This window comes from Apium graveolens, chromosome 3, assembly GCF_009905375.1.
Source record: "Apium graveolens cultivar Ventura chromosome 3, ASM990537v1, whole genome shotgun sequence".
In the NCBI taxonomy this organism is placed as follows: domain Eukaryota; kingdom Viridiplantae; phylum Streptophyta; class Magnoliopsida; order Apiales; family Apiaceae; genus Apium; species Apium graveolens.
In genome coordinates, this window is record NC_133649.1 from 151792365 (window position 1) to 151818720 (window position 26356).

The following is a 26356-nucleotide window of genomic DNA, read 5'->3' on the forward strand; positions in this document are numbered from 1 at the left end:
CAAATAGGTGGTCTCATACCAGGGGTGGAATAGCTCATAGTGGTGCAGCTGTCACAACATGACGTAATATGGCTTACACTGGTGGAATAGCAGGGTGTAGATCATATGACGGTCCTCTAACTGAATGCTCAAAATGACCAGATGGTACAGGAATGATAGGACTTGCCATCACTGCTATCTGAAAATCACATCACTCGATAAGAATCTCGAATCACAATACGAATGATACCAAAACCTACTATACAGTTGCACTCAACCTCTCGACGTCCTATCTCTCTATTTCTTACTCTTAATTATAACCCTCTACCCATTCCCGATAATCTAGGCTTCTGTCGGTGACTTATAACATGTAGCTCTGATACCAAACTTGTGACGCCCTCCAAACCCGGGTTAGAAGTTTGGGGTTCACAACACACACACATAATATATAAACCTGTTATGAAAATAATATATGCAATGACCCTACTTACCATAACCATGGATCGTAACAGGTTAAAGTATGCCCACAAGCCACAACCTTAATTACATTACAAACATACCAAATCCCAACTAGTTTCGCTTATAACTGAAAATAAAACATTCTTACAAACTTTCCAACTCAAAACTAAAACAAAAGTCTTCAGCTAGCTTATTCCGTCTCAAGCTGGAACCATAGCTCGCACATTTTTCTGGGGATCCTCGCTACCAACAGTTTTCTTTTTAACTGGAAAAGAACATAAACAGATTCGCAATAGTGAGCTAACCAACTCAGCGAGTCACAATGACAATACTGAGATTAAACAATGATCAAATGAAATGATTTAAGGAATCAAATTTCTTGTTAAGCAATGATTAGAATTGGATATTTACTTTGATTTTAAAAACCAAGGTTAGGCTGTTGATCACTCACACACTAACCCCGAGCAAGGTACACATCTCTGCTCTATATACTGGATCCAAGGCACGCATTGGCCTAATATGACCACGAATCTGGTATGACCATGAATTTGGTCCACATTTATAAAACCATCAAATTCTATAATAACAACATAATAAACAATGTAAATCAATAAACAGAATCATAAAAACATTCGTCTTAAAGCATATGGTGATTCGTAACACCACAAGGGTCTAACAAGGTATTTATAAAGATTGGCTTCTAGCATGTATAAGAATCAGATAACAGATATACAAGGGTTTAATGGTCACAGGGATTAGTCTTCTAATGTATGAGGTATGAAGGTTTATATATAAGAAAATTCAGTCCAATGATCTGTATATGGTCTATATATATTTGTGGAATAGTATCGTATATAAATGATTCGTGTCTGAGAATTCAATAATCAATGGTTTATAATGAATAAGGTTTACGACTCAAGATCAACAAGTAAAATCTGGGTTTAGAGTTAATTACTTCAAAGCACTTGCAATACAAAACAGAACTATTTCAAATACATATCAAGATGGTTCAAGAATTACTTGCCTTATCTCGATCCGCTTTCACTTTACTTGCACATGTCTATCAATTCTTACTCACTAACCACTTTCTTTCATTTCTATGCCTCGCTTCCTCTGCTAGACATCCAAGTATCCATCAATATTCATTCTCACTTTGTTCTATTTGTTACAAGCTTCTATTTACCCTTCGTTTCACCCAAATCCGATGTACAGATTGAAAGTTACGATAAAAACCGTCAAACAATATACATATAAGCATACTATACATCAATTAGACCACATATAGCACATAGCACGTAAGATATTCGATAAAAAAAATTTTTTAAAGAAGGTTCGAGGTTAAAATGATTTTTTGAGTATTTAATACAAATTTTTGAACATTTTTCGGAATTAAAACGGGTCAACGAATCATTTTATAAACAATTAACAGGGTTCAAATACCGGAATCTGACTTTAAAATCATTTAATAATTATTTTTGAGCCTTGAACATATTTAAAATAATATTTAAAGCTCGAAACTATTTTTCTGGATTTTTAAATCAAAAGAAATAATTAAATCTAATTAAATAATTAATTAAAATTAATTAATAACTAATTAAATCAATTAATAAATGAATAATTATATTAATTGTCCAATTAAATAATTAGTTATTAACTAAAATTAATTAATTAAATAAATTAGATTTATTTTTGAATTAAAAAATAATTTTCAGAATTAAAAATAATGATTTTTGGAATTTTTAAATATTAAAAATGAAATTTTAAAATTAAAATAAATAGAAAATATGATTTTTAAATAATTTAAAATTAGGAACCCAAAATTTGAAAATTCTGGAAACTACAAGGACTAAACTCTTTTTCTTTCAACAGTTCAGGGACTAAACTGCAGTTTAGTTGCTGAAAAACGCCGGGGTTCGCCAAGTTTACAACCCCGGTACCCTCAAGACACCACAAGCTCCGGATCACATCTACATAACATCAGTAACACATTCATGCAATCAAAATCAACAAATCATCTCGGAGTTGGCTGGAATAACTCGAAGAAAACTCGCTGAACGGCGAGTTCTTCTTTTCTCCGGTCAGCTCTACTCCGGTATCGTTTGTTCACCAAACCACCACAAGTCGATTCATCTTTTTAGGCTCTACACTCTGGTACCAACCAATCAAACTAATATCCCATGGGAAAGAAACCCCCAATTTCAATTAAGAACATTCATACGGGTTATAAATCTTAATTTTTAAATTTGAAAATGAAACACAAATTTGAACATGTTATTGAACTCCAAATTCAACATCACTATTATGAGTAGCAATGCTAAAGTACTCACACCATAAGAGGTCTATGATGCCATCACAAAGGTCTACAAGACTCAACTTAAAGCTTTCAATTTTATTGGCAAAACTTTAGAACAGACTCTGGATGGTCATCAAAGTGAAGTCAAGAAACTGGTTAATCAAGAATTGATGAACTCATGCCTACTCTTAATGAAATCAAAACCAAGTTCATCAAGTTTTCTGACAAATTTGCTACTCTACATCTCTCAACTATAGAAGAAAACATCAAGAAGGTCAAGGACTCATTTATTGCTCTTCGTAATGTGATCTAACAACAAATCTCCAACAACAATGATACAAAGGTCAAATTGGATCAACTTTACAAGGCTAGATATGAGCCTTCAGCCTTGATGATGGAGGAAATTACAAGGGTGGTGCTGGATACCTTTAGCACACCTACCTTTACAATATCTACAAATGCTCCTTCCACAACTTCATCTCACCAAATTGAAGCTCTCCAAACTCAAGTCAATGAACTCTAAGCATCAAATGCATCCTTGACATCTCAGGTCTCTCAACTAACAACTCTGGTCCAAAGTCAACAGCAAGACATCAAATCCTTGATAGACTCTCAAAAATATTTTCTAATGTAGACATGTGTGTCTTTGGAAGCTATCATGGGTGCTTTAAAAGTCCCTCTTCAGGAAACTCCTCAAATAGTAAGGGCCCACATTCCTCACAATGTCATCTTGCCTACTACCAAGCCTAAGAGGGAGATGATGAAGCCCAAGATAAAATCAAGTCAAAGTGAGGAGGATGTTGGAATTGAAAGACTCAAAATGGCAGCTGAAGTCCCTTGTCTTAACAGGGAGTTTGGTGATTTCCTTGAAGGCCTGAGGGTCTCACTCAACTTCAATCATTTCTCCCACAAGAAGGTTGTGAACAACAATATCAATTTCCTGAGAGTGGTATTGGTCACTAGACAAATGTTCAGGCCATCTCCAACAGTTGTGATCCAAAAATCCAAATTTGGATCACTAATTGATCCAAATACTGATCCAAATTTCTGACCAACTCCAACAGTGTGATCCAAATATTTGATCCAAATTACTTTTTACATATAATAATATATAAATATCATATTAAGTAATTTTATCTTAAATTTATCGTATTATAATTATTAGCAATTTATACAACATTTCATAAATTAATTTAATCAAAAAAATTAATACACATAAAAATATTAAAATTGTGCACTTAATTCACGAAAAACACATTCATTGCAATAATTAACATACATAATATTATTGATACACACTAATTTTATGAATTAGTATATTCTTCCCACAAATGCTCAATTAATGCATCTCTAAGTGCAATATGTGCCTCTTTATTTTTTATTTTTCTAAAGCGGTCCAGGAATTCTTGGAATCGAGTATTTTCATCGATCGGAATATTCTCAACTTATGGATCCGGCACATCTGGCTCTTCAATATAATTCTATCTTTAAATTTTAATAAAATTATATTTTCTCATGATTTTAAGTTTTAGTTTAAAATAAATTTTGGTAAATATTAATTATATTTTGTTATTAATTATATAATTTAAAAATCAAAAATTAATTTAAAATCACATAAACTACAAATAACAAAACCATCATTTTATGTTAAACCAAGTGATCCAAATTTGGATCAGTGAACATTGGTGATCCAAATTTGGATCACTATTGGAGGAGAATTTAGGGTAATCTGCCCCAAATTTGGATCTTTGGATCACTGTTGGATTTGCCTTCAAGGAGAGGAGAATTGTGGTGAATGTAACTGAATCTGGAGTTTATAGGTGCATGCAAGTCTCTCTCTTTTCTAAGATAAAAAAGATCCTCAGAACTTGATATATTCATCAATAAAGTCAATGTGATGAGTCCACATAACACTCTTTTGCTACGTGAACTAAAATTAGGTCAAACAGAAGCTTTCCCTGAAGCCTATCTGCAACCTAGAAAAGGAGTGTCTTACATATGCCCTAACACCAGGAGATGGAGACATTTTCAATTACCAAAACATTGTGTCATGACTAATAAGAAGCTGATGATGACTATTGAGACAGAGTTAAAGACCAAAAAGATCAAGAAAAATGAGGATGTTGAGATGATCAAGATCTTTATAAGATACTTGAAGAATGCAGATACCATGCTACCACAAACCAAAATCAATGAGAAAGATGATGACTTGGATGATGATGAGCAAAAGAAAGATGAACACAAATCTTTTGACTCAAATCCAAGTCAATCAAACAAAAACAGTGGGAGTCATAAGGAAGTAAGAGGTAGCAAGGATGATCAGAAGAAAGCGAAGGATGGAGACAAGAAGAAAGATGGAAGAGATGGAAAAGACACCAAGAAAACACCCATAAGCCAAAAATCCAAGACTCCATAAACCTCAACTCAAACTCTTAGCCACATAAACTCAAAACATCCAAACCTCAAAGCCTAAATATATCTACAAACCTACATTCAACTCTCTACTCAAAATACCTATTCAAGCCAACCAAGTCTCTCTGAAGAAACTGTCAAAACCTCCATCTTTCAAACCTCCAACCAAAAGTCACTTCAAGTCTACTAGAAGAAAACCAAAGCAAATAAAAGTTGAAACTGGTGCTCTATGGAACTGCTTCAATCAAGAGGATTTTTTACCAATTTCAAAAGAGATATCATATGATGACTACAACAATCAATTAACTAAACACATAGTCAAAGTCTGTGTAAAAATTTTGGAAGAGGTGAAAATCTATTTTAAAGATGGCATATACATCTTACTTAACAAAGAAGTAATTAAAAATTACTCAACAATAGAGTTTGAAAGAGTAATCAGTTTGATGAATGGAAAAGATGTTTTATCAGGATGAGAAAGGCTGAATTAGATGGAAGGTTAAGAGAAAGAGATGAAAGGCATGCAAGAAAGAAGGCTGAGTGGGAAGCAAATGAAATGAAGTATGCTAAGGAAATTGAGATGTTTGAGCAAAGGTCAAATGATCTAAAAGCTAAAGGATTGAGTAGAATTTCTCCTTATTGTGTGTTTCTGAATGTCAAGACTCAATGATTATCAAGGTACAAAATAAAATATCTTGACAGTTACTCACTAAATGAATGGTTTAAACTGTTGGAAGCTCTAAGAGGGACCGAAATAATTGAAGAACTTGAGTGCCTTGTCAAACTCAAGAATTTGATTTAGAGAATAACCAGGATATGGAAAATTTAGATGACTATGTAAATTCAATTCTGAATATAACTACAAGAATGTATAAAATCTGTACTTTGTCAATCTGTCAGTTTTTGTTCAAATTTTAGATTGGGGTTAGTCTTGTTATCAGACATGAATTTGTGACAAGTAATCTTCTCACAAATAGGGGAGATTATCGTGTAAGACATGCCTGTACATAACAAGACTAAGTCACTCTGACAATCCTAAGAATCAGCTGTATGATAATTTTATTATATTTTTTATTTGTATTTCTTGAGTCTGTAAAAGTGTTAAGAAGATTAGATTGGAGGATTTTTCTATGAACAACCATCAAGCTAGGAATAAACTCTGGAAAAAGATCAATCCTGATCATGCCTTAGAGAGAAGTTTAGAAGTTTAGAATTGAATAATGTTGTTCTTGGAAAAATATTCTAAGTCAGATATCAACAAGTCACAGATCAAAGAGTATAGAGATATATGTCGAGAAGTAAAAAATCACTTATAGAGAAGTCCAAAGAGATATCGACAAGTCAAAATCTACTTGTAAAGAATCGGAGATATCGACAAGTCAAAAAGTCCATGTAGAGAAGTGGAGATATCGACAAGTCAAAATCTACTTGTAGAGAACTGGAGAAATCGACAAGTCAAAATCTACTTGTAGAAAACTAGAGATATCGACAAGTCAAAAGGCTATGTAGAGAACTGGAGATATCGACAAGTCAATCTACTTTTAAAGAACTAGAGATCTCGACAAGTCATAATACTTATAAAGAAGTAGAGATATCGATAAGCCATTCTAGATATCAATATGTGACTTCTCTATACAGTAAAATAGATCTCGACAACAGTTTAAAAATTCAGAATACAGACAACTTGAAAATCCAAGATTATCAGTCAACAAACAATTTTATCATTGAATTGGAAAGTCTACAAATGCAGTTTGAAAAATGCAAGATCAAGGGTCAAGATGAACTGGATAAAGAAGGGTCACAGACTTGTTAGATTGCATGAAGATTTACTGCACTAAAAGTGAAAATAGACAAATAGACTTTGGAATATGTGTTAGTCCATTTTAGTGTAATGTTTGTATACTGTGCATGTTATTTTATAAAATATGTAACGGGTCCTTTTTTTAAAGGTAAAAAAACAGATCTAGAACTCTTGTATTCTCTCAAGAGAAGTAGCCGAGTTCTTATATTCAAGAATACAAATTTACAGCACAAATAAATTTGATTTATTATAAATCAAGTGAATTTTGATAAATTATTTGTGTCTTTATATTTAGTCATTTATCACAACATATTCAATTCTAACTGTTAAGTTTCAAAAGCCAAAAATACTATCGAATAATCAAGAAAATCAATAAAACAGATTCACCCCCTCGGTGTTGCACTTCATACCTAACAAATATTTCATGTTATTTTAATAGATTTAGTTTTAAATTTATTTCTTGATAAAATACTTACGCATTATTAATTTTTTTTGTCGGTGAGATATATAATCTCGAAAATAGATTGTACCGAAATACAATAGAGAAAAAAGGAGTTTTTTTCTCACAGTAAAGTTTATCATCTAACCGAAGGTCATGCATGATGGTCTCAGAAGCTTAGACAATAACGCTTTAAGTCCTAAAGAGAGAACACTCAAAAAATAAAATAAAACAAAATACGATTACTTATCTGAAATCTTTGCTCCAGTAGACTACTTGTTGAGAAATCCAACATTTTGATTTTCGTAACTCGTCCATCTACCATCCTGTTGAAATACCCACCTGAAGTATATGCTCGAGCAGACTACTTGTACATTAATCCAAATCTTCGACTTTCGAATCTAGTTTAGCAAGCATCATATTCAAGGACCACACTTGAATAAAATAACAAAAGAATTTAATCACTTAAATATTTTTGGTCAAAGATATAGATTCAATTAATACCGAAATTCAATTTAATAACATAATTATATGATAGGTAGAAATATTAACATTTATCTTAAAATCTAACCAAAGGTAATTCCTTTAGTTAGACACAAATAAGCCAAAAAAATTGACACTCAATATCCTCTAAAAGGGCCAAATATTTTGCCACTAAAATATCTCCCAAAAATAAATGAGACAAAGAGAAATATCACAAATAATAAAAGAGAATATTATATACGATAATAAAATTTATTAAAAATAAATATACGTATACATAAAAATAAAATATAACCAAAGAAAACTTTAGTTAGACGCAAACAAACCCAAAAAATTGGCACACAATTTCCTCTAAAAGGCCAAGACAACTCAAATAAATTGGCACATTATTTTCTCTAAAAGGCCAAAACAACCCAAATAAATTGGCACATTATTTCCTCTAAAAGGCCAAAATAAAATGTACACGTAAAAAGTTTTCAATCAACGCACTCACTAATTTTTTTTTCAAATCAAATAATTGATTGATTAACTATCAAATCAATTTAATTAAATCAATTAACAATTGACTATCTTGGCCCCAATCTTCCTCCACCTCCTTCCTCATCCCCACCCAACCACTCACCAGCTTTCATGGCAGCAACCACCCGTCACCACCGTCCGGTGAAATTTCGGCGAACTCGGCACCCAGATTTTCTTCCCGAGTTCGACACACCCTCAACTGATCTATAAAACCATCCGATCCATTTTTCCAAATACGAAATGGAACCCAAACTCCGGCCAAACCCCGACTATCTCATTTCTCTCTTCTTCCTTTCTCTCTTCCACTCTACACAAAACAACACCACCAAACGCCACCACCACATCGATGGTAGCTTCGATGCCGGAAAACACAGACCACGCCGTACACCCATGATCGCCGCTGAACATATTATTAGATATCTCTGATTTGATTTTTTGGGTCGTCGTACACCTTAACATGGTAGATATCGGACCCAAATGAATTGGTAGCAATCACACTGAATATAATTTTGTCTTGTGTGTTATTAAATTTAAGTATGGCAAAATAAAGATTTTTACTTTAAATTTTATTAATTAAAGATACTAAACAATGTCTAAAATTTGAATTAAAAAAGTAAATGTAACATTACGATGATGTAATTGTGAGATAAAAATAATTAATAACTTAAACAATAAAGTCGAAATAAATAAATTTTGGGCTATTTTGAAACATAACCAAATTCAAAAATATATTTAAAAAAATATTAGCATTTTCTAAAAAATTAGCAAAAATATCTTTTTATTTGTAAAAATACTAATTTTCATTTTTTTTGTAAAAATACGATTTTTCTCTATATAACTAGATGCAACCTCCACAAACTTCTGCAATACAATTTCAAATTCAATATAATTAGCTGAATATCTTATTAATTTTAGTTGTACTGTATTTTTGAAATTATTTTCATAAAATTGTAAAAACAAAGAACCTAGAAAATTTATATTTTTGGTAATTTCTGAGAAATTATTTGGAGGGCAAATTAAAGGGAAAAATGAATACCAAAACCGGAAGTCAATGTAAAAGAATTGACAAGCAATTTTATTTATGCGCGCATCTGAATAAATTTGCAAATTATTTGGATAAGAAAAAGAATGAAAAATTAGGAGTATAACTTAGACAAAGTAGCAGAACTAGGAGAAGATGATGATGATGAATACAACAACAAAATTAGATATCTATAATCATCATCATAATCCCCATTTTTTAAAACCCCATTTTGCTAAAACCCTTTTATCCACAACCCCATTTCAACGCCATGTTTATGTTAAATTTTCATTACCCTTTAATCCCAGGTTGCTTAAATTTAGAGCTTTTGATTCCAACTCGGCTAAACCGCAAGAACAACACACCGAGTCAGCTCAGTTGTTTCAGGTTTTGACTCAGTAACTGTTGTGCTTTTGAATGCTTCTTTTCATTTTTGTTGTAGTTTGAAGAATTGTAGTAATATTGCTGATGTTTTTTGAGGAATTTTTTGAGTTATTCACATTTGAGTTGCAATGACAAAGAGCCTTGGTGACTTGCTTTTTTCTGACCGGGTGTAGGTAGAGTGCCTCGCAATTGGTGGAATTTCGATTTCTTTTTAGTAATTATTGCTGAGGGTTCTTTGCTTCTTGTCATTATTTGATCTTATTGTGAAAATTTAACGGTTATGTTGTTATATATATATATTTTTTTGCGATGAGCAAAGGCAATGGATGATGAAAAATTTTTGAGCTTACCTGATTGACAGGCCTTTTTGTAGATATACTAAGTAATTGTAGATAAAAAAGTTGAATTCTTTTGCTCAAAGACTTGAAATTTAGGTTTTATTTAGGAATATTTGAGAAGGTCTTGCATTGAATAAAGTTATGTAATTTTTAAGTAAGGAAGGTTTCAATTTGGTGATGATTTTGTAAATTTTTGTGACCAATGGGTTTCCAGAAATTGAAGGAAGCGGAACGAGAAAGGATTAATAAATTAGAAGAACTTGAAAGGAAAGCAAATGTACAGTTAGAAAGGCAACTTGTCATGGCTTCGGACTGGAGCAGGGCATTGTTAACCATGCGGGGAAAGTTGAAGGGAACAGAGTGGGATCCTGAGACTTCACATAAAATAGACTATAGTGAATTTAAGAGACTTCTTGATACAAACAATGTCCAGTATATGGAGTACTCAAACTATGGACAGTCAGTATCAGGTACTACATAATATTGTATAAGCACTTGCTTTGTCTTTTTAAGTTTAATGTATATTGTTTGCTTTTGAAATGAGAAACTTTTGGCTAGATAAATTTAGACTCTGTCACATATATTATATCCATATGGATATATGTAAAGTTTAGTACTTGGTTATTCCACAAGCTGATATGTGGTAGGAACCAATTTTCACATGACTAAAGAATGCAATATGATTTGAACTTTCGGCATATTCTCTTTCTTATCTTTGATAAAATCGTGTCTATGACCCAGTGATCCTTCCATACTACAAAGATGAAAATGCTCAAGGAGCAGGAGGAGATTCAAAAAAAGAAATTGTTTACCGTCGTCATGTAGTTGATCGAATGCCAATTGATGCTTGGAGTGATGTTTGGGGGAAGTTGCATCAGCAGCTTGTAAATGTCGACGTTTATCATGTTGACACAGTTCCTGCTGAAGTTTATTCTAGCGTGGCAACTGCAGTAGTTTGGGGCATGCGACTTGCACTTGCGATTGGAGTGTATATATGGATTGATAATAGGATGAGACCAATATATTCAAAGCTGATACCTTGTGACCTGGGAACCCCTCCCACAAAGACGAGACTGCCAATCAAGCGCAAGGCCCTTGGATCATTAGGGAAGAGCAGGTAAGTACTAACGAGTTATATATTGACGGTTTTAATTTTGAAAACTTGTTTGAATCTGTTGTGACTTCATGTATGTTGAAACATTTCTTTTTTGTTTCTTGATTTACTTTGTTCATCCAAGTGGTCCACCTTTTGGCTTTCCATATGGATACCAGATCTTATTTTCCACAAAGTAAACATATTCCTATAGACGTTGGTTGTAGCTTCCTACATGACTTTTTTTTTTCTGGCTAATTATTGAAATGTTTTAGTTTCCCTCTAATCTGTGAGAACTCTGTTCAAGCTATATTATTGTCACTGTATTGACAAGTGAAATTGGGGACTGACTTGAAGGTGTTTGTCATGTATTCCATATGTATATATATTATTGCAAATTTACAAATTTTTTCTTCCGAAGTGACTTAGATATTATTTAATAGAATAGAAGTATAAGAAAATGATATATATTCTTTATTGTGGATAAATACATTTCCATGTTATTTTACCAGGGCAAAATTTATAGCTGCAGAAGAAACAACCGGTGTCACCTTTGAAGATTTTGCTGGTCAGGAATATATTAAAAGGGAGCTACAGGAGATTGTTCGAATACTAAAGAATGACGAAGAGTTTCAAAATAAAGGTATATATTGTCCTAAAGGTGTGCTCCTCCATGGCCCACCTGGAACCGGTAAAACCCTTCTGGCAAAAGCTATTGCTGGCGAAGCAGGGCTTCCTTTTTTTGCAGCTAATGGCACTGATTTTGTGGAGGTAAGACTTTACTTTTTCACTAGTTCTCCATTAAACAGAAATTGAGGTTAGTCATGTATCACAGGTTGCTGCAACAGCCAAATTATTATTTCTTTGTCTTGCTGGTAGTCCAAGTTTATATATGGATGTTCCCTGGATGCTGAAAAGACATAAAATGATGAGAAGCTAAATATTAATTAATGTCATATTACTTAATATACATGTATTTGTATTCTACACAAATATAAGTCTGTGGCAAATAAGACAGAGAAGTGAAGGAGCAAATTGGGATAAAATGAAGAAGATTAAGGTAATACGAGGTGTGGCAAAGATCACAAAGTAGTGACTGTATACTCTTACTCAATATTCAAGTTCATTGGTATGCTTAAATTATTCTAAGAGATTTAACCGCTATTTTTTTTGTAAATTGTACACTATTTTTTTTGCTAATTGATTACACACGCACACACAGGAGTCGAACTCCTGTCCTCCCGCAAGGGGGTACAAAAGCTCAACCATTGTACCAACACTTCGTTGGAAACGTACACTTATTTATTAACTTTTGCCTGTTGTAATCAAGTTTAGCACACTGATATACTATAGTTCCCTTGGTCTTGTTTCTTTCGTAAGTTTGCCTTCTTGTGGGGATAATCTTTTCTACTCATTCTTGGAATACACTAATTGGATTGAGTGACAGAGCACAAAATTGGTGAGAAAGGTGTGACTAAATCCAGAGTTCTTAAGTTAATGAAAGGAAGTTTAAGTATTCTTGAGGCTTTTATTCCATCTATAAACCATATCTTAATATTATGCTAGACATCGATATCTTTAAGATAAAAACAGTTAGGCATATACTTTTTTGGCCTTGACCTTTTAAACGTTTAGTTTTTTAGTGGATTTCCCAAAACCACATAATGACTTCTTAAGTCCCAAATTGTAGTCTACATTTTGAAAATGTGTTTATGATTAAATGTCTCACTTCCAAGGCAAGTTCAAAGCGTGAAATATTCCATTTAAAGTTGGAAGGAACCATCATTTTAGTTTGCTATTTGTATAAATTGTGCTTTATAATCCTCTTCCGATAAAGGTTTGGGTAGCGGAAATCTATTTTACTCGGACTCTTCATTTTACCATCAAGTACCCGTGTCAGACACTTGACACTCGGACATGGACATTTGGACCTGGACACTTATTTTAGAGCAAAAATATGTATATTTTTCAAAATGTTGCAGAGTCCGATACTTGGACACGTATCCATGTCGGACACTTCTAGCCGAGTCCGAGTAACATAGGCGGAAATGTAGGATTTTTCAGTCCGCAGATGGAAATTGAAATTTAGGTCTTCCAGTAGACATTATAAATTTTGGAATTCATAGCGAATTTTCAACTTGACGAGCAAGTTGGAAAGACGGGTGTAAAGAGTTATTCATCTGAGAGATTTTTACATTGCAATATTAAGAAGGGTTTTAGAGTGATGAAAAACACATTGAAGGCGTGAAGGATGTCGAATGGACTAGGATTAGGTAGCCGGACAACAACAAGTCTAATGAAGGAAAAATCGAGATATACGGATGATGTGAATAACTTAAATAGAATCTTACAAGCAGGATCAAATTACATGCAAGTGCCTGACGAAACCTTAGAGGCAAAGCGAACAAGTATAATAAGAAAAACAAAAAACAAGGTCAGATGACTCCTCACTAACTAATGTATAAAATACCTCAAAGTTGATGATCTTTTACCTTGGTAGCATTTCTTATGCAATTCGCTGGCATCCTTTTTTGAATCTTCATCTGACTCTAGATTTCTTTCCTTTTATAATTTACGTTGCGCCATTAAGTCGAAATCAAATCAACCTTATTTTGTTAGATTGCAGGAATCAACCTTTTACTTCCATCATTCCTATTTCGCAGGAAACCACAAAAATTAAGCTGTTTAGGAAGTATGTGATACCATCATCTGATACATGTTTAGAGAATTTTTGGATTGAAGTTCATAACTATTGACAAATAACCCTCGGTAATGATTTTTTAAACCGGAAAAATCTTAAATTTGATATGTAATATACATCAGTCGTGAAGTGGTATTTGCTAAAAGATCATGAACAAATGTACCATGGAGCTACGAGATGTCGCTGAAATGTGAAATATGTTTTCAACAAAAGCGTATCCCATTTTCTAGCTTAGCGAAGAAGAGGAGGATATAGAAAGATTAGTTGACGTGTGCGTGTATGTGTGGTTCTGTCTCAGTGTCAATACTTAATTATCTTATGCAAAGAGTAGCAAGTACATTTTGTTCGAGGCTATGTAGAACTTTAGAGAAACATTTATGACAGATTAATTAGCAATCTATATTATGTAGTATCGCCAAAAATCTTGTTCATTAAACCATTTAATTAAGTTTTTGAGTAATTTACATACCAGTTTAACTTGAAATGTTGATACTTGGCCATTTTCATCATTATAAAGGACTTGGGCGAAAACCCTTCACACACTTTTCCTTGGAAGTTTATTTGGTTATATTAGTCTTTAAGTGATATTCTTTGTCCAACTAAGCTGGTATATGGATCTTGCTACCGGTTAAGTTTTCTTTTCCTTCACTTTCCCTCACATTCTTAAGAAGTATAGTGTTAGGAAACATAATATATAGAATAAATATTAAATCAGTTACGAATCTGAATAATTAGTGTGTGCATCAGTTATGGATTTCAAAGGGAGGATTTGGTGGGAATAATAATATTTTAGCTTTAATCTAGGGATTGTGAGTTGAGATTGGGGTTATAAATAGGGAAGCCATTTATATGTTTGAGTCATGAAGAAATAAGATTGACTTAAGTGTGTTTTTAAGTGTGTTTATGGAGAGTGGGTGGTCTCTCGAATAACACCCGATTGTGTGTGCGTGTGTTTATCAATAAAGGAATCTGTTTCCTTTTATATTTATACAAAGAGCAGGCCTGGACAGGTCCTAACAGTGGTATCAGAGCACGTCTGTTCTTGGGGCAATGACAAGTGCAAAACAAGTTGAAAATCGAGTCGACGACTTCCAGGGGATTTTTTTTGAAAAGATGCAAGCAAAATTTTTGAAGTTGGATATTGAAAAGTTTCAAAAAGACATTTCTTTCCTCAAAGAAGGTATGGTTGCCATACTTGCAAAAATGGACAACTATAGTCGCAAGACTACTGGACCATTTTCGTCTGCTCGTGAGGATTCGCAAGGCTTGGAACAAGCCAAGAAGTCGGTCTACGAAACTGAGGAGAAGCTGAAGGGAGTAAAAGCGAATGATAGAGAGCTTAAATCAGATTTTCAAAAAAATGATTTTGGAAAACTTCAAGAAGATGAAAGGTCTCATCAGCAACCACCAGTATTGGAGGTTTTAGGGCAGACTCCGTTAAATTTTAATAGTGGCAACAACAAACAAGAGACTTGTTTGTTTGATGTCTCATCGCCTCCAAGCTCATCCATGGACTCTTTATCACAAAGACTTGAAATATTCGAAGGCTTAAAACTTGAAGGTGGGTCGTTGAAGGCTGAAAGTTATTTTGACAGTTATTTTGAATTAGTAAACCTCTCAACGCCAACTAAGAAGGTATGGTCGGTTATAGTATACTTGAGAAATGATCTTTTGTTCTTGGACTATTGCGGGGAATGTCAGCGGCCTTCTTGTAACTGGGAGGAATTTAGAAAATTATTGGCGGAGAGGCAGGGGTTCTGGATTAGAAAGAAAAGGAAAAAGAAAGAATGAAACAATTTTCTCATTTGAACCTTGAGGACAAGGTTCAAGTTTGGGCGGCGGGTAATGTTAGGAAACATAATATATAGAATAAATATTAAATCAGTTACGAATCTGAATAATTAGTGTGTGCATCAGTTATGGATTTCAAAGGGAGGATTTGGTGGGAATAATAATATTTTAGCTTTAATCTAGGGATTGTGAGTTGAGATTGGGGTTATAAATAGGGAAGCCATTTATATGTTTGAGTCATGAAGAAATAAGATTGACTTAAGTGTGTTTTTAAGTGTGTTTATGGAGAGTGGGTGGTCTCTCGAATAACACCCGATTGTGTGTGCGTGTGTTCATCAATAAAGGAATCTGTTTCCTTTTATATTTATACAAAGAGCAGGCCTGGACAGGTCCTAACAGTCAAGTTTGGGCGGCGGGTAATGTTAGGAAACATAATATATAGAATAAATATTAAATCAGTTACGAATCTGAATAATTAGTGTGTGCATCAGTTATGGATTTCAAAGGGAGGATTTGGTGGGAATAATAATATTTTAGCTTTAATCTAGGGATTGTGAGTTGAGATTGGGGTTATAAATAGGGAAGCCATTTATATGTTTGAGTCATGAAGAAATAAGATTGACTTAAGTGTGTTTTTAAGTGTGTTTATGGAGAGTGGGTGGTCTCTCGAATAACACCCGATTGTGTGTGCGTGTGTTTATCAATAAAGGAATCTGTTTCCTTTTATATTTATACAAAGAGCAGGCCTGGACAGGTCCTAACATATAGTTTGTTGTGACATCTTTAAAAAGGAAGTATGGCAGGTAAATTGAGATGGATGAAGTTATTAATAATTGTGCACTCTTATTAACAGAAAACATGAATATGAATTAGGAGAGCAGTTTTCATCAGTGATGCTTATATTTGATTTACTGTGAGAATGTTTACTGCGCAAACCAAAATTTGTAGATCTGATTGAATTATCAAGGTGTCAATCAAATAGGTTCTTGTTCTCGTGTTTTGGTGTATAAGTTGTCGGCCCTGGAGTGTGTTTTATTTCCAAGGTCTAAAGTTCATTCTGAGCTTCACTGTAACTGTAGTATAAAAGCATAATTTAAATAGTACTTACACAACTATTGTCATGTTTTTCACTCTTCTTCACTGTTCAATAGTATACATTAGGTATATAATTTATTTCATACCCTAAATTTCCTAATAAGTTAATATTACTTGCACATTTTGAAAATTTAGGAAGAAGAAAACATGACTAGAAGGGAGTAGATACATGTAATTTCCTGGAAAAGTACCGCACTGTGTATTCTGTTCTATAATTTTATTATTGACAGTTTTTTTAAGCTCCGGAAACTAGCTAACTGGAAGTTCTATTTTGCAGATGTTTGTTGGTGTTGCTGCATCTCGTGTTAAGGATCTTTTTGCTAATTCCAGATCATACGCTCCTTCCATTATTTTTATTGACGAGATAGATGCTATTGGCAGCAAACGTGGCGGGCCTGATATTGGCGGGGTAATAAATTTACTTTTCTGTAATTACAGAATAATTTGTATCCTTTTTCCCTTCATCAGTTTGTTTCTTTAATGTTAATAAGCTATTTTAACAAGAAGGTTAAGTGTTAAGAAGAAGTCATTTCTTGTGGGATGCATATTTTATAAGATAACCAGCTATTGTTGGAAACTAGTTATATTTTGGCAGCAAGCAGTAAAAAAAAAGAAGATTAGTGTAGACATACCATCTCTATTGATCTTAATGGTCAAGAAGCTACTTAGCTGACGTAGCATAAGTTATGCTGGTAATAATCTAGCCTATCCCAGTATATTTGATATGAGATGGTGAGAATTTGCGGGTTGTTTGGCTTAGAAGTTCAATCTATTTCCAAATTTCATATACAGTCCCTTGTTTGTCTTAAAAGTATTGATAATTTCCTATATTCAGATTATGAGGCTGAATGAAGATCCTAATAAGCCATTGCTCGTAATTTAGTAAATTTGAGCCCTATCATATGACACCATTTCAAATTTGTTTGATAACATATATTGTCCCTTTGGTTTTCTATCCAGTTCTGGAACAGAAATTTGATTTTTCTTTTGTTTAAAAGTTTCATCCCCTCTTGACAAAAAAAAAGTTTCATCCCCTCTTGACAAAAAAAAAGTTTCATCCCCTCTTGTTATACTTATATGTAGGCAAGAGAGACATAATTTAAGACCATTATCAAACGAATTTTATTTCAGTATTATTAGGTACGAAATCAAGACAAGAGAATACTTTTTCAGCTCTTTACAGGAAGTTCTTAAAAACCAAAATTATGTTAAGTGAGATGCGTGGCATCGGTCCAAGAGAAGAGTGCAAGAGGCCAGCAGCTCAACCATATCATTTCAGCTGTTAATTTATAAAAATCTGCTGAATGAGGTAAACCTTAAATAAGTTTAAAAGAACAACTTGACACCAGCCTATGTTAATCTTTGCAATGATCTTTGGAACCCATACCAATTTGGATAACTTTAGTTTCATTATTTTACCCACATAATGATGACTTGTAGCACAATTCTCATAAATTATAATATAGAAACATATATTCTTGAGACTAAATCCCCCTGTATTAGAAATGCGGTTTTTCTAATGCCCTTTGTGACTGTAACCAATTATATACTTCTTGGAGGAAATGTAAACAAGTTTATGCCTCCAAACCAAAACAGCAGTTCACAATGCAAGAGATCAGGTAAATACTTGGGATTTAGGAAGATGCCATCGCATACTTGATACAACCATTTTATGAGAATTTTTCCTCCCAGTTCACCTTGAGTTCACATGTAGTTTAAACTTTGTGAATTTCATTTGAAATAATATACATCTAAAATTTGTTACAATTTGTTTCCAACAAATTACCGGTGTTCTCTACTTGGTCTAAAATCCATTTGTATGTATTTTCTTTATTAGGGTGGTGCAGAGAGAGAACAAGGTTTGCTCCAGATACTAACTGAGATGGATGGTTTCAAAGAGTCAACTTCGCAAGTATGCCTTTGACGGGAGTCCTGTGTTTTTTTTCCCGAGAGTCCTGTGTTTTTAAGATGCTTATTCACATTAAAATAAAATAAAAGGATTCAAAATTAAACTTCCTTGCATTTGTTAGGTGCTAATTATCGGTGCAACAAATAGATTGGATATTCTTGATCCTGCCCTTCTCAGAAAAGGTCGTTTTGACAAGATCATACGAGTTGGTTTGCCATCTAAAGATGGTAGATTTGCTATTCTTAAGGTATATATCATTTTTAGTGGGTTTCTGTCTCATGATTGACCTTTATGAAGTGTTTGGTGTTATATATTTCAATTTTGCTAATGTTCATCCAGGTGCATGCTAGGAATAAATACTTTCGATCGGAGCAAGAGAAGGTTATGCTACTGCAGGAAATTGCAGAGCTCACTGAAGATTTTACCGGGGCAGAACTGCAGAACATACTGTAAGAATCTCAAATATTGCTATATTGATATTTTGTAAATGTAAGATGGAGATTAAGCTGATACATCTTTACTGTACAGGAACGAAGCAGGTATACTGACTGCCAGGAAAGATTTGGACTTCATAGGACGGGAAGAACTTCTTGAAGCCTTGAAGAGGGTGAGTTAAGCAACTGATATTTTTCCCTAAAAAAGTATTACATGTGGTGTATTTATGTGTCTCAGTTTCACCGGAGGGATCCTAAGCATCTTTACCATATAATCTTGCAGCAAAAGGGAACATTTGAAACTGGACAAGAAGATAGTACTGAAGTTCCTGAAGAACTTAAACTGAGATTGGCATACCGAGAAGCAGCTGTTGCTGTTCTTGCATGCTACTTTCCAGATCCCCACCGTCCTTTTACCGAGGTGGTTAAGTATTTGATCTTCTTTGCATTATAGTTGTGTGCAACACATGTTTATCTATTGGGTTCTCTACATTTTGGACCTAACAGTATCTGCTTTTGTACACATAATTCGTTAAATTTAAATGTACTTATGTGCCCTCGATGTTTGTCATTTGTGCACCCCCAACTCTTATTCATTATTTTTCTTCCAAAAATGTACTTCTCCATAGAAAAATTATGTACATCCATATTAAATTTGTTCACCAGAAAAAATAGGTGGAGAATGTGGGTGTTGTACCTGCTATATTTTTCCAGTGTCCTGTCTTTTTTATTTGTTACATGGAATTAATTTGGTGTTATATTTTTATTTTGCGCTTACCGGTGAAGGGATTTTCGGAATGAAGTTGTAGAAAAAGGACTGGGGTGTACAAATAACAAACATTATGGGCACATAAGCACATTCTTTTAAAATTTGAGGGTTTGTATGTAAGTATACTGTTAGGGATAAAATATAATTATCCATATGTTTGACTATTCATTATTACATTTTTTAATGTATTTGGACATGCTCTCCTTTTGTATCTCGCAGACAGATATAAATTCCATCCAAAGTCAGCCAAATATGCGGTATTTGGAGATGCCAGGCAGGGTTTTTAAAAGGAAAGAAGATTATGTTAATTCTATCGTGCGTGCATGTGCTCGTAAGTTTTTTGGTACATGTATTTTCTAGATATTGCCTGTCAAATTCCATCTTCAGTTTCCCTGGTAGAGTAAGCAATTATGAGTTATGACTCTCTTGTGCTCGTACTTACTGGTCATATAGAATCTGTGAATAAATACAATATTCTATCTCAATCTATCTATACTATTACATTAAAGACGAAACATCAAAAGTGTGGTTGTTGGTCCTATGGTCACTCAATCCAGAACCGTTAGATATTTCAGATCAAATTGATGGGAACCGTTAGATCAAATCATAAAAATTATTATATGAGGTGTAAGGTTCGAATTCCACAAACAGTATATTAAAATTTATAATATATAATATAAAACCAACCATGCATCGCACGGGTTATATACTAGTATCATTTATTTCTATTCTATTAAATCTTTGCGGTTACATATAAATTCATCTAGTACAAATTGTAGCTGTTAATAATAGTAAATTTGGTACTCTGCTTTCTTTTTGTTCCCCCTTATATTTGTTGTATGATTTCTAGTTTTAATTATTAAATATGATTATCTGCTAGGAAGCACCGACACTCCAAAAAGGATGCCGTATGCGTGTCGGACACGGCCGACACGGCGACACGGCACCGACACGGCTGAGTACGTGTCCGACACGCCACATGGCGTGTCGACAGAAAAGGACAACCGATACGCGACCGACATGGGTTCGACACGCGACCGACACGGCCCACCTACTCAGCCCATATAAAAAAGCCCAAAATCATCTTAAAAAAGCCCAAAATCTTTTTTTAAAAGCCCAAACCATCTTATATTAACCCTAATTTTGTGTCTGTCTATCTTTTATAACCTCCCCTCTTCATCTTTTATAACCCTATATATATACAATCAAATGTATACATACATATATATATATATGTAACACATATAAAAATATTTTTTATATTTTTATAACTTTTTTTTGCCGTGTCCCGTATCCAGGACACTTTGATAATTGACGAATCCCCGTGTCCCGTGTCGCCGTATCAGTGTCGGTGCTTCCTAGATTATCTGGTGCCAGATTTACGTAACCCAGTAAAATAAGAAGAGAGAAAGTATGTCTAATTTGATGTCCAATAAAACGAAATGTTGTCCTAAGTTATTTAGCGTGCCTAAAGGCAAAATGGGATGAACTGAACACTGAATTTAACACTGAATTTAAGAAATCATCTGATAGTGGATCAGTAAAATTAATAACAATATGTCTTTGCTTAGACGCTAAACTTTGTTTACAATATTATTTGAGCATTTAATGACAACAAAGTAAAAAAAAACAGAAAACTTTACGCTCATTCTCCTTTTTTTTTAATTAGAAAATAAGTCATCAAAGGTAGCTCGTGAAAAGCACCGAGTTTGTTAGGTTATGTTTGATCACAGTTAGTAGTCAACTAAACGATTACTGATTCACTTATAAAATATCTATAGCAAGAGTAATTGAAGAGGAGATGTTCGGAATTGACAACTTATGCTGGATGTCTTCAAAGGCTACACTAGAAGCTTCAAGGCTTGTTGAGTTTTTGATCCTGCAGACAGGGTTAACTGCGTTTGGAAAGGCTTATTACAGAACCCAAAATGATCTTGTGCCAAATGTAAGTGTTGGAAGGGCGCTTCATAGTTCATACCAATATATTACTTTTTCTGATTTAAAAGTGACACATTATCATTGAGAGTTGTCAATCTCAAACTGTATTAATGTGGATGAAGAATTGTCTGTTTTACATTTTGTGGTTCTGGAATAGCCCTTGATAATACTAAGCAACTCTTGCAGCTTGCTGCGAAGCTTGAAGCACTTAGAGATGAGTACATGCGTTTCGCTGTGGAGAAATCTTCATCTGTATTAAAGGAATTCCATTCTGCAGTGGAGACGATCACAGGTTTATTTGGTCCCTTTTGCCTGCCATAACAAGCTGTCTAATTATTATTTAAATATTCTTAATGTTCTACTAGTTTGTGAGTCTCCTTGTGTTTTAATGTCGTGTAGATATATTACTTGAAGATGGTGAGATCACTGCTGAAGAAATCTGGAACATATACACAACTGCTCCTAGAATGCCTCAGGTAGTATTTTGGATACTTCACCCTGGTCAGGCCAAACTAGTTTTGGGCAGATTATATTATTTTACACGACTAATAATTTTAGACAAATACACACATGTCTTACAGATTTATACTGCTCTGTTAAAATGGTTACAAAATTTCATAATATGCAGTGCTCCTTTTTTTTTTTATAAATTAGAAATAAATAGTTGAGGATGTTATTATTATTATCATCATCTTTTTTTTGGTTACAAATTTTAGCTCCTTTAGTTTAACATATATCTCTAATAAAGAAGAGCATAGGATATTTATAAATTAATACTTTACTAAAGAGTGTGTAGGCATAACCGAATAGGGAAGGAATTTGGTAAACACCCCTAAATAGGTTTGATTCAACTAAAGAACCCATAAAATGCATGATTGGAAGTAGATTGCCACATGAAAATTGAATGAGAGAGAGCCTTTGGAAGGAATTATCAATATCCTGAATACTGGGAGAAGCCTTCGAGATTGTCTACCAAATACCCTAAGGTACTACAGTATCTTGCCACGTACTCAACTCGTTGAACATCTCAACCCCTCGCAAAGACTTATAATTTCTGTTGATGAAGTTGGCAATACTTGAGCAATGCAATTTATAAAATTTACTGGTGACTGTGAGGCGTCAAAATCCTTCAGCTTTTAAGATTGAGGAGCAAATGGTCTACTGTCCCTTCCATCCTCCACAACGTTGGCATGTAATAACGTAGAAGATAAGGAGACATTAATCAAGCAATGCATATAGAATCCCAATCCTGAGCCCAAGAATAGAAGGCTGTGGAAAAACTGGTGTTAGGATTATCTTTTGTATGTATTAGTTAGTGGAGATGTGAGTTATATGTAGACTAAGTACGATTAGGTAACTGTGTCAGGTCCTTATAAATATTGGTTTAAGCTATTTTTGATCCATTTAGATAAATTATATATTTGTTGCAGACTTGCAGTATATTATGAGTTATTTGAGTTTTTATTAATTGTAAGACCGTGAGAGCGTATTAAACTCTGCTCTTCATCTTCTACTTGCTGTTGGAAATCTCATAAGTCTTGAGGTATGAGAAGTGAAGCCAAGATACTGCAAGTCAAAATTAAATAAGGAGAGTATTCATTGAATTTTGACAATTTTGAATACCCTGAACATTTCCAAAAGACTCTTTTACAATCATATCAGTGTTTACCCAACTCATTTAAATGTTAATAAATTAAATTTATTCTGGAAGTTCAAAATTGGGTAACTTCTGTGGAAATGATGGAATTATAATTTACCTTAGTATGTTGCACGATGTGACAATATCGCAAATCATGTCTAGTGGTTATTAAAGAAAAGGGGGAAGAAATCTAAAAGATAATTGATTAATCTGTTGTAGCATGGGTATGGGGTGAGTACATGGCTGATCAAGGGGCAATTATCATTCCAGGTGTAATATCATTAGGACAAGAACCACACACTATACTTAAGCAATTGGACAGTACTCTTATTCTGCGTGTGTAATAGAACGTCTGAAGTTTGATAGTGAATGATTTGATGAATAACATGAAAGGGAATAGAAAAAGAAAAATAAAAAAGTTGGCTCTTTGACCACACTGACTATTCTACCATTGAAGTGATGTACAGAGTTCACTGCAAGCTAATCGTATTACTATTAACTAGATTTTTGTAGCAACAAACATAGAAAAACATTGTTAATCTGTATTATAATGTTGACAGAAGATTTTATTTAACCTCAGAACAGTTTGGGCCGACTGTTCCCGTGCAATATAAATTTTTTCTTTTTTAGTCCCTGTTGACTGTCTCTTGCAAGGTTCAAGTCACAGATAGGTATAAGCTACAATCAAACTTCAGAGTTGGTTCTTTTCAAGTATAATTGTACATTTAAACTATTAGAAGTTGATTTACATGGTATATCATTCCCCACATTCTGTCCCTGTAAAACAGCAAGCTGACCAGAGCATTCATAATATTATTTTGATGGTTATGTATTTAGTCTGCTGTTAGACCTGTTGATGAATATGGGGCCCTGATATATGCTGGGAGATGGGGAATCCATGGTGTCTCGCTTCCTGGGAGGATGACATTTTCACCTGGTAATTCAGGGTTTGCTACTTTTGGTGCGCCCCGCCCTATGGAGGTAAGTGCAGTATGCCTTCTTTTGCAATTATTCCTATATGGAAGCTTATGCTAATATTTGTGGTTATTATATTTTTCTCCCAGACCCAAGTCATTAGTGATGAGACCTGGAAGCTCATTGATGGAGTTTGGGACAAGAGGGTTGAGGAAATAAAAGCTGAAGCTTCAATTGAAATTGAAGAAGAAAAAGAGACACCACAACTATTGATGGGTACTCATTTTGTTTAGATGGGACATGTAGATGGCTAACTTGTACATTCGTAAGTGTTGAATTGCTTTTGAGTATGCCATTTTGGTCATAGAAAATTTAAATCTAAATTAATATAGAAAAAGAAACGATATTCTGTTGCATGATTTTGTAATGCATAGAGCAGAAATTTTCCTTTCCCTTTGTAATTAGTACAATCCCAATCTGTTCTGGCTGGTGATTTTGGTACCACAAATCCACAAGGACTGTTCCATTGTAGTTGGTCAAGATTGATGAGTAGTAGATGTTTAAGAAACTGCGATGAAATGGAGTAGGGCTGTTGTGACGAGCTGTTGGAGTATGTAAGATGTTTATTACAAATGAAGTCGGCCTTATGTTTTTAAACATGTAATATAAGATCATATTTGGATTACATTCAAATCTTGTATCATATACTATGTGAATGTACCTGTATCTCTTTGAAGGGGATGGTTATAATGGTTCATATGATGAAATGGCTTTCTTACCGGTTTGAACTCTTTGCATTTTTCTTTTGAATTTTAATATTTCGTAGGTGGTATAAAAGAATCTTGCGGTGTGTACAAGACAAGTTGATGTATGTTGATGCTGGAAAAAAAGCAATCAACAACTATTGTTTATAGTATTTAGTTGGATGCTTACATGCAGCTAAAATGATTTTTGCCTTGTTGATTCAATCTATATGATACGAGTATGGGAAACTTAGTTGGATTTATTTACGTACAACTTATGCATTTGCAATTTTCCGTTGCTTTTCGACATTCCAAAGGATGGGAAATTGGACAAAAGAATTATCCACACCGCATTTTAGAATGGGTTAAGATTCTTTGGGTGTTCATTTTAATGATATGACAATATATGTTAGTTACTGAGCCACATCTTCTTTTCTTTTTATGATAAACTACTAACAAACAACACCGATACACATCTTGTCTTTGTCTTTAAAAAAGATTACCCGCCATATTTTCCTGATTTTAGCAAATTATATTTTGGGATAAAAGTTTTAAGTCTGAATTACAGTTCGAATAAATACATAGCTTTTGGTTGAATCATAGTGTAGTGCGTTGTCATCATTGTTGTCGGTATGCTGTCTTCTAACGACGAGCATTTTGAGTGAGTTTGGCGGACTCCATCGTTTTCCAATCCGTATGTAAATTGGAGAATTATTTTTTAAAATAATTGTATTGCCTTTTCGCTTAATTAGTGTAAAAGTTACAAAAAAAATACTAAAAAGAAGGGATTGTCTAGGGGTGCTGTGCTCCTAACCACATACTTGGTGCTGTGACATGAATTTAACTCATTTTAATTATTTTCATATTGCAGGATTCATTATTATTATTAAAATTTGAAAGTCAATACGTAAAAACTAAATTTATAAAATTTGGAGATAATTGTATTCCCACGAGCACACAGGATAACTGAAAGAAAAAAAATCAATTGATAGCACATTTCTTCTGTTAGAAATTTTCAATCTAGAGTCTAGACATCCTGTTTTTTTCTTGGTATTAATAGTAATATTAAATTAAATTTCGGTGTAAGTTTTCCAATAGATTTCTAAGAACCCAAAGCGGCAAAAAACAAATAGAATTAACCAATTTTAAGGTCACTGTTAGGTCATACACACTGTAGAGGGGTGAATACAGTGTATAGTACAAT

At 33.7% G+C, this 26356-nt stretch overlaps 1 protein-coding gene across 1 annotated transcript; it reads left to right on the forward strand.

The window, feature by feature from the left end:
• Positions 1-9480: 9480 nt before the first annotated feature.
• On the forward strand, positions 9481-25206 carry LOC141712847 (putative inactive ATP-dependent zinc metalloprotease FTSHI 4, chloroplastic). The gene is made up of 16 exons (XM_074515945.1): positions 9481-9790; positions 10340-10595; positions 10867-11242; positions 11731-11989; positions 17083-17214; positions 18643-18717; positions 18836-18961; positions 19054-19163; positions 19243-19321; positions 19432-19569; positions 20137-20248; positions 21699-21862; positions 22042-22147; positions 22255-22331; positions 24332-24475; positions 24559-25206. The coding sequence occupies exons 1-16, from the start codon at positions 9560-9562 to the stop codon at positions 24700-24702; spliced, it is 2529 nt and encodes an 842-aa protein (XP_074372046.1). The 5' UTR covers positions 9481-9559; the 3' UTR covers positions 24703-25206.
• The last annotated feature ends 1150 nt before the right edge of the window (positions 25207-26356 follow it).

Bases quoted from the DNA above. Each gene is read 5' to 3' on its own strand.
- LOC141712847 (XM_074515945.1), top strand. From the start codon at position 9,560: ATGATGATGATGAATACAACAACAAAATTAGATATCTATAATCATCAT. The intron at 11,243-11,730 runs GTAAGTACTAAC...TTATTTTACCAG, and splicing joins GGATCATTAGGGAAGAGCAG to GGCAAAATTTATAGCTGCAG. The intron at 18,718-18,835 runs GTATGCCTTTGA...TGCATTTGTTAG, and splicing joins TCAAAGAGTCAACTTCGCAA to GTGCTAATTATCGGTGCAAC.